The 8,011-nt window shown below is 57.8% G+C and overlaps 1 protein-coding gene across 1 annotated transcript; it reads right to left on the minus strand.

Moving 5' to 3' along the window:
- Window positions 1-295: 295 nt before the first annotated feature.
- On the minus strand, window positions 296-6,481 carry LOC111942880 (maestro heat-like repeat-containing protein family member 7). Its single transcript, XM_086874407.1, has 16 exons — window positions 6,090-6,481; window positions 5,763-5,919; window positions 5,386-5,450; window positions 5,062-5,268; window positions 4,640-4,788; window positions 4,235-4,382; window positions 3,836-4,026; window positions 3,616-3,753; window positions 3,213-3,327; window positions 2,900-3,037; window positions 2,491-2,667; window positions 2,202-2,357; window positions 1,941-2,042; window positions 1,521-1,623; window positions 1,184-1,240; window positions 296-853 (listed from the first exon to the last, which is right to left on the minus strand). Exons 2-16 carry the CDS (start codon window positions 5,878-5,880, stop codon window positions 702-704), a joined length of 2,016 nt encoding a protein of 671 aa, XP_086730533.1. The 5' UTR covers window positions 5,881-5,919; window positions 6,090-6,481; the 3' UTR covers window positions 296-701.
- Between the last annotated feature and the right edge of the window lie 1,530 nt (window positions 6,482-8,011).

The following is an 8,011-nucleotide window of genomic DNA, read 5'->3' on the forward strand; positions in this document are numbered from 1 at the left end:
GATATTCCAAGCTCCTTTGCTCTCTGTGGATCCTTGCCACAGAATCCCTCACAGCCGGGTTCAGGGCACACTCAGCTTGGGTCTTCCAAAATCCAAGGCCTTCAAGGTGCTCAGTTAAACCTTTAACTCCACAATGCTGTGGAACTGGACCTTCAGCACAGGGACCTTTCCAGCCCGATCTGCGCTCCTTCCTCTGCGTCTCTGCACAAAACACAGTGCAGGAGAGAACGGCAGGAGGGGCCTGTGTGTCACAGCACTCTGGATTTGTGACCCTTCAGCTCCACACAGATGCAGGTTTAGTGAAAAAGCCAAACTGTTTATTGATGGGATGCAAAGCAAAGGGATGAGATGAGGAGCAAAAAAGGGGATGGTCTGAGGGCTGGGGGATGGAGCTGTGAAAAGGGAGGGAAAGTGGAGGGAAAAAGAAGGGATGGGCAGTATCTAAGGGCCGCAGGGAGGGAGCTGTCAAAAGGGAGGGAGATTGAAGGGAAAAAGAATGGATGGGGAGTGTTTCAGTGGCGTAGGGAGGGAGCTGTCAAAAGGGAGAGTGAAGGGAAAAAGAAGGGATGGGCAGTTTCTGAGGGCTGCAGGGACAGAGCTATCTACAGGCAGGGAGAGGGCTGAAGCCGCGTGAGCTTCCCACAGGCTCAGCTGTGCCAGTTGTCAGCTGTGCCTGGAGCTCCAGCTGGTCTCTTCTGGTCTTAGCATAGTCTCATCTTCCATAGCGTCTTCCACGAAGACTGGATTCCTAAGCCAGCAGACGAGCATACCTCTGCAGCTTGTTCAGTTAATATCTGTTGGAGAACTTTGTTTCTCTGAGAAGGGTCGTCATCTCTTCTCAGAGCTTGAAGTGCTGGAAGAGAGGGGAACAGAGCCACGATCAGAGCCTGGATCTGTGGGAATCCTAGCAGAAAGTCCTGCCAGGGCCATCCCAGCCTGCTCTTGCCGTGGCCACAAGAGTTAAGGGGCCAACAAGATCAGCTGCAAGGTCCTGGTCACGAATCCACACTTCATCCAAATCCCTGCCCCATGTCCCTGAAATCTCTCTGTGATATTCCCACACCACCAAGGTGTGCACACAGGGAGAGAAGCCCTCTGAAGCCGGGGCACAGATTACAGCTCCCTGCCCGGGCATTTCAGATCCTCCAGTGCCAGCCCCTCACTGCCCACTGCCCTCACTCACCCTCGCTGAGGACCTGCAGCTCTTCCTGCGGCCCCCTCAGGTGCTTCCTGACCGTCCCTGGGAACACAGAGCCTGTCAGGGCCCCAGCGGCACAGCTCCCTGCCAGCGGTGCTGCCAGCCCTGTGCCCACACACCCTCCCGCCCCGGCAGAGCTCAGCCCGGGCCCTTGCCACATCCTGACTCAGCCCAAGGGCCTGGCTGCCAGAGGCCGGCAGCAGCAGCCCCGAGGGCAGCCGGGGCTCCAGGGCGCCGGGCCCGGGTGCCGCTGCCGGGGCAGCAGCCGGGGCCAGGGCCGAGCTGCGGCAGAGCAGGGAGCCAGCCCGGGCTCGTGGCTCACCGATGAAGCTGACGGCCGCCTCTCGTAGGGACTCCTGTGGGCTGTCCAGATATGGCAGTGTCCGGCTCAGGTGCTCGGCTGCTTGGTTCCTGTCCTGTGCCAGCTGCAGAGAGCGGCAGGAGGGAAGGGTTGGCGCGGGCTCTGCCCCTCGGCCGGGCGCTGCCTGCGGCCAGCCCCGGCCTCCCGTGCCCGCCCAGCCCTGAGGCCCGGCCCGCAGCCCCACTGGGCTGGGGCTCCATCGGCACCCGGCTCGGGGCCACAGGAGCCTGGAGAGGAACCCGTGTGGCCCAGGGAAGGGAGCGGCGTGTGGGGCACAGGCTGGTGCCCCTGGGCGCAGCACTGGGCCACAGCTGCCAGCCCCACACACTGAGCACAGGGACAGGGATTTTCTATATTTAGGCTTCTCCAGGCCGTTCTTACCAGACACTCAGCAAACTTCCACAGCTGCTCTTTCCTCACCAGCTGCTTCAGATTCCTCCTCTTGAGGAACTCGGCCACACGAAGCAGCGTTTCCCGAGAGGCCTGGAGAGCAGCAGAGATGCAGAGATGGCACTGCAGCCCAGGGCACAGGACTCTTGTCTGGGTGACAGGGCCCAAAGGAAGCCGCAGCCTGGAAGGTTCCAGGACAGGAGGAAGCCGATGCCCGTCCCAGGGATGCACTGGCATCACACAAAACCTCACCTTTGCCACACGCTGGTTCTCATCATGGCAGTGGATGAAGAGTGGAAGCAGGCTCTGGTTCAAAATCTTCTCCAGAGGCTTCTTTCCCTCATCCACTACCAAGTCCATTGTCTTAAAGAAGAGTTCAAGGGAGAGCAGCTGCACATGGCTGTGGTCCTGGAGGAAAAGAAATGAAAAAGACCTTAATACCGATTCCTCCAGGCTCAACTGGACAAAGGCCCAGAAATCTGTAAGACACAAAGTTTCTGGGCAGCAGCCAATGCCCGTGGCTGGGGGCACAGAGCCTTACATGATCAAAGAGCAGCAGGAGTGCCTGAGCCAGGTTTGCGGCAGTGGTGCTGCATATCATGATGTCTTTATTGTTGAGAATATTGATGAACACCTGGAGGGTCATGCCAACCACATCTGCATCTGTATCACCCAGCAGGTGCTGAAGGTGTTGAGACAGGCTGCACATTCTTATGGCCTGTGTGGAACACAAGGCTGTGCTGGGAAGCCCTGAACGGCTGCAGTGCCAAGACCGCCCTGGCACTGCAACCCCACCCTGCTGCTGCTGGGCCCAGAGGCCAAAAGCCTGTCCCAAAGCACTCAGGCAGGTGAGGCAGGAGAGCTGGGAGCAGCTGCCTGAGCTCCTGAATCACAGCCAGCCCAAGGGGCGGCTTTGCCCAGCACAGCTTCAGCCGTTGCCCCGTTCTCACCATTGAGGGTTCCTTGCTGAGCACCACGAGGCCTCTGAGCGCCAGGCGACGCCTCTGCCTGCACTCACTCTGCAGGTGCTTTGATGTGATCTCAAGGACACTGTCACCATGTTTAGTCAAATCTAAGCAGTCAAGGACCTGAAAGGCACAGGGCAGTGACAGGGGAGCCGGCTGGCAGGAGCCTGGGCTCCTGGCACAGGGCTGGGCCCAGGCAGCAGCACAGGGCGTGGGCACCGTCCCAGGCAGCTGTGGCTATGCAAGGGGACAGGGCTGGCAGGCAGCTCAGCGAGGTAGTGCTGGCCATCGGGCTCACCTCCACAAGGAATGCCAGGAAGGACAGATCACAGCATCGCTCCTCCCTTCTGAGTGACTTGAGCAGGTCGAGTGCAATGCAGGAACAGAAGGGGATCAAGCCACGGCGCATCTCCCTGTCGGGGGGAAAAAAGCACCAAGACCCTGATGGGGGGGGGGGGGGGGGGCAGGACAAACCTCTCCCAGGAATGACTCATAGAGATCTGGCCTTTCCCCAGCATCCCTGGAGGGATCATGGGTGCTTTGGGAAGTGACTCTTTTTGGGCACCCTCCTCTCAGCCTTTTTCAGCCTGCTTAGCCATCCCTCAGTGACGAGGCCCTCTGGCCAGGACCACAGGGACTGTGTGAGACACCTCAAGCACAGGGCACAAGTTTCAGAGGCAGCTGGGAGAAGTGAGGCTTACCTGGCCAGCAGACCCACGGCATAGTGCTGGGTGTCAGCACAGAGCAGCGTGTCCCAGCCACGCTTGCGTCCCATTTCCATGACCACATTGTCACACCGCAGTCGGCAGAGCAGAGATTTCATGGTCTGCACTGCAAACCTGTGTGCAGAGCAAAGCCCAGGTCACACTGGGTGCACTGGTGTCAGCCATAAGGGCATGGGAAGGACAGGAGGACTGGCACCTGCTGGCGTTGCTGGGAAGGCGGTGTTGCTCCTGGCATGCTTTCCAGAAGCTGTCAACTTCCACTGGTGGCATCAGCTGTGTGGTGATGACAACATGGAACAGCAGAGCCACAAACAGGCGGGCAGAATAAAGCATCATTGCCTCGCGGCACTGTGGCATCTGGACAATCACCCTGAGCACCAGGGTTGCCTGCAAAAGAAGCACACCAAGACAGTGCTCAGTGCCGAGGTGTCCATGGGGCAGGGCTCGAGGGGAGACGCATGGGAAGCAGCAGGCCCGGTGCCCCCTGAGCCTGCCCCTAGCCCAGGTTTCAGCCCAGCGCCTTAGGCAGGCAGAAGATGGAGATCTCCTGGGGAAGCAAGCTCCAGGTGATCAAAGGCCATCTCCAGAAACTCACACTCAAGGGAAAAACATCCTTGTTGTCCCCATCAGAGGTGCAGGTGCTGCAAAGGGGCCAGTTCTCCATCACACAGAGCAGTGTAGGCAGCACTTTCTCAACTGCTGGTCCCGACGAGGCTATGGTTTGCCACATCGCAGCAGCAGCTCTGTGGGATCAGAGCTCTGTGTCAGGGGTGTCTCAGTCACAGAGCCATGCCCTGTGTAGCTGTGGGGTCCCAGGTGACAGAGCCCCAGTGCCCTGAAGGGCAGGGAGGGAGCATTGGCAGCAGCCTCAGGAAACAGAGGGGCCCGAGGGTCCTGGACCTCTCTGCCTGTTGGGCAGAGCCCATTGGACAGGCTGTGCAGGGCAATGGGCCCTAAAGGCCGGTGAGCCCTGAGCTCTCGAGGAACGTGGGCCCCATACCTGTCACATGATGGGGCACAGCGCAGGAGGGTCAGCGCCACATCGAGCGGGTGTTCTTCAGCCAGCCTTATTATGTCAATTTTCTGCCTGATATCCACAGTGACACGGGACACAAGACTCTGGTGAATGCTCCGTACAATAGCTGGCACCTGGATGAGGCATGGGGAAGACATGGAGTGCTGTCCAAGGCAGCAACTTCCCCAGCTTCCCCAAGAAGTGCTTCCCTTCCAGTGAGGCTCTGCTGGCCTCAAAGGCTGAGGGGGCCCTGTGGATGTGGCGTGAGGGGGCATAGGATCCTGGGAGACCCCCAGTTCTGGCCCCAGGCTGGCTACCCGCTGGTCAGAAGAAGCAGTTCTCTTGCCAACAATGTCAGAAGAAACATGAGGGTCCTTGAAATAATCCCATATGAGCTCTTGGCTTACAGTGGGAGTGGGTGTCCTGTCGGCATTTGCGATGCCCTGAGTCTCTCCGGTGTCATCATCTGGAATTTCTGAGGGCTCAGCTGAATCTGGGCTGACATCAGGCTCTGCCTGGAGCTCGGTCAGCCCGGAGTCAGGTTCAGCTGTGCCCTCAGTTGCTGCTGTGGTATTGCTCTTTCTACGCTGAATGCGCAGGAATTTGCGGAACCGCTGTGCAGAATGAACAAAGGACAGGGAAGAGAGGCATGTTCCAAGGAGTGCTCCATGTGCAGAGCTGGGCTGAGCAGTGCCAGCAGGCCCAGCCCAGGTGGGGATGGCTGCAGGTACCTTCAGCGTTTTGCGGAAGCGGCCACGGGCAGGCTCCTGCTCTTGTCTCTCGTCCATGGCTGCATCTGGAAAAGAGCAGCCAGAGCTGAGGGGCTGCGGGAGAGGCCGGAGAACACAGCCCAGCCCTGCACTCCCCAGGCAGGGACAGCCCTGGGGTGGCTCAGGGAATGGAGCACGGCCACTGCCAGGGGTCAGACCCAGCCCATATTCTGTCCTGCCCTTGGGCATGTCCACATGGGATGGGATGGGATGGGATGGGATGGGATGGGATGGGATGGGATGGGATGGGATGGGATGGGATGGGATGGGATGGGATGGGATGGATGTGGCCTAGCTGGCTGCAGACATCAGCCCTGTGGCCCAGCTCTGCCACTCACCATCCTGCAGTGGTCGGAACTCCTCTGGCTCTTCAGGCTGTTGTGCTGGGGCAGCTCCAGTGTCTGTCTTTCTGTTCCGTTGGAACACTTTGAACAGCCGGAGGAATCTGCCCGCCATTACACAATCTGGCCTCGAAGGCACCTTAAAGAGAGATGCCTTGGGAAATCTCTGAGTCAACAGACTGTGCAGTTGTGCCTTGAAGGCACCTGTGAGAGAGAAGCCTCAGGAAGGCTACAGAAAGTCCTGCAGTCTGGTCTCAAGGGCTCCTGCACAATGACTGGAGACTCCTCTTAAATGACTGTGGTCACCAGGTCCCACAGTCTCACCTTGAGGACAGAGGTCAGAAGGATGGGAGATGCCTCAGAAAAGCTCCAGGTCACCAAGTACCGGAGTCTGGCCTTGAAGGCACCTGCAAAAGAAAAGTCTTGGGAAGGCCACGGGCCAGCAAGGCCCACAGCCTTGCCCCGCAGGCACCTGCAAAAGAAAAGTCTTGGGAAGACCACAGACCACCAAGTCCCGCAGTCTGGCTTCGCAGGCACCTGCAAAAGAAAAGCCTCGGGAAAGCCACGGGCCACCAAGGCCCGCAGTCTTGCCACGAGGTCACCTGTACGAGTGAAGGCTTGGAAAAGCTCCAGGTGAGACACAAACGAGTGCGCTGTGCGGGGGCTCCTCACAGCACCGCTCTGGCGCGTCCTGTCCCGTCGCGTGCACTGGGCACTCTGGCATGGCCCTGTCACCGCCAGCCCCTATGTCACCACAAGTCACAAAGGGCCCTTGGACACCCTGTCCCTTTCCATTGCACAGTTACCATGCTGTGCTGTGTCACAAAGGGCCTTTGCACACACTGCCACCTGCCCTGGTTCTACCCCCATCCCCCCCAAAGTGGCCCAGGTTGGAAGGAATCCCTTGCCCAAAGTGTCTAAGACAGCCTGACAGGATCTTTAGGAACACCTCAAACCATCAGCAAACGCTGCCCTGCTCTGCAGGCTCAGGGCAGCAGAAGGAGCCCCCAGGGCTGCCGAGGCAGCCGCAGCAGGAAGGGCACGGGGCCTTGCACAGAATCTGCACAGGGGCCTGGCAGCACTGAAATCAGCAAGTGTGGCAGAGTCCCCACCGAGGCAGACCTGCCACCCCAGCCGAGCCCTGGCAGTGCTGGTGCCCTTCTCCTGCCGCAGAGACCTGTGCCCCTGGGGGGTTTCTGTGCCAGAGGGCCAAAGCCAAAGCCCACGTGCATTGGGGGCTGGGCTCCTTCCTGCAGGGGCTGTTGGCAGGAGCTCCTGGAGCAACTGCTGGCAACGCTTAGTCTTGGTCAGATTAATTACGTTGGAATTATTTTCCCATTGAAGTAATTTCCTGCTGCTCAGAAACATCTTTGTTGGGAAGGCACAGAAGGATCTGACATTTAAGAACCCTCAGTTCACGAGAGCTTTACTTCCCCATTGCTCAACTCAAGAAGTTCCTGAAAGTGGCAGACTTCACCAATTAATTGCAATGGCCAGAGAATGTGAAAGATTTGCAAGTTTGCTTCCCATCTCAAAGCAGCAAGTCCTTTGCCTTAACATCATCCATTGAGAGTCACTTTACAAAATATAACACTACACAGAGGCTAAAAAAAGGCCATTCTTTGGTTTGCAAACCTTTGGTTTTCTGTGGAGGGATAGGATAATATCCTAATTCTCTGAAGGATTAAAGCTCTCAAGGAATGAAAGTCCACTCAGTATTACAAAAGTAGTCCAGACAATTGAGTAGATTGCAAAAAGGCTAATCCTCCCCCTGGTACAGATATCTAGGTGGCCAATAAATTTCAGCTCTCTCCTCTTCTTTTTTCCATGAGAACCAGGACCACTAACAGGAAAAGTCACAGATATTCCTTATGTCCTCTATAAACAAGGCTGTGCCAAACCACGGATGCTGCTGTCAAACTGACTCAAATTCCAGCCTAGACCTCTCACTTCCAGACAACTCCTTCCCCAACACACCCACCATCACCAACGCCCCCAAAACACCCTCACAGAACTCCTCAACACTCCACCAGGACCCCCAGCTGTCCCCATCCCTCCACAGAGCTTTCCCACCCTCCAGCAGACTCCCTGGTTCCCTACACATGCCATGGGATGGCACTCAGCAGGATCTACTCCAAGGCCTTCTGCGGTAGCAAGCTCAGGCTGCCAGGCCACTGGTTCCTGGATCATCCTTCCCACTGACCCTTCCTATGCACGGCTCTTCCATTTACACCTTTGAGCTCAGC

This window comes from Cyanistes caeruleus, unplaced genomic scaffold, assembly GCF_971803275.1.
Source record: "Cyanistes caeruleus unplaced genomic scaffold, bCyaCae1.hap1.1 HAP1_SCAFFOLD_207, whole genome shotgun sequence".
Lineage (NCBI taxonomy): Eukaryota > Metazoa > Chordata > Aves > Passeriformes > Paridae > Cyanistes > Cyanistes caeruleus.

Coding starts and splice junctions, on each gene's coding strand:
- LOC111942880 (XM_086874407.1), bottom strand. CDS start 5,880: ATGGCGGGCAGATTCCTCCGGCTGTTCAAAGTGTTCCAACGGAACAGA. Junction 2,668..2,899: donor TCAGCAAGGAACCCTCAATG/GTGAGAACGGGG, acceptor TGTTCCACACAG/GCCATAAGAATGTGCAGCCT. Junction 1,241..1,520: donor GGCGGCCGTCAGCTTCATCG/GTGAGCCACGAG, acceptor CTGTGTTCCCAG/GGACGGTCAGGAAGCACCTG.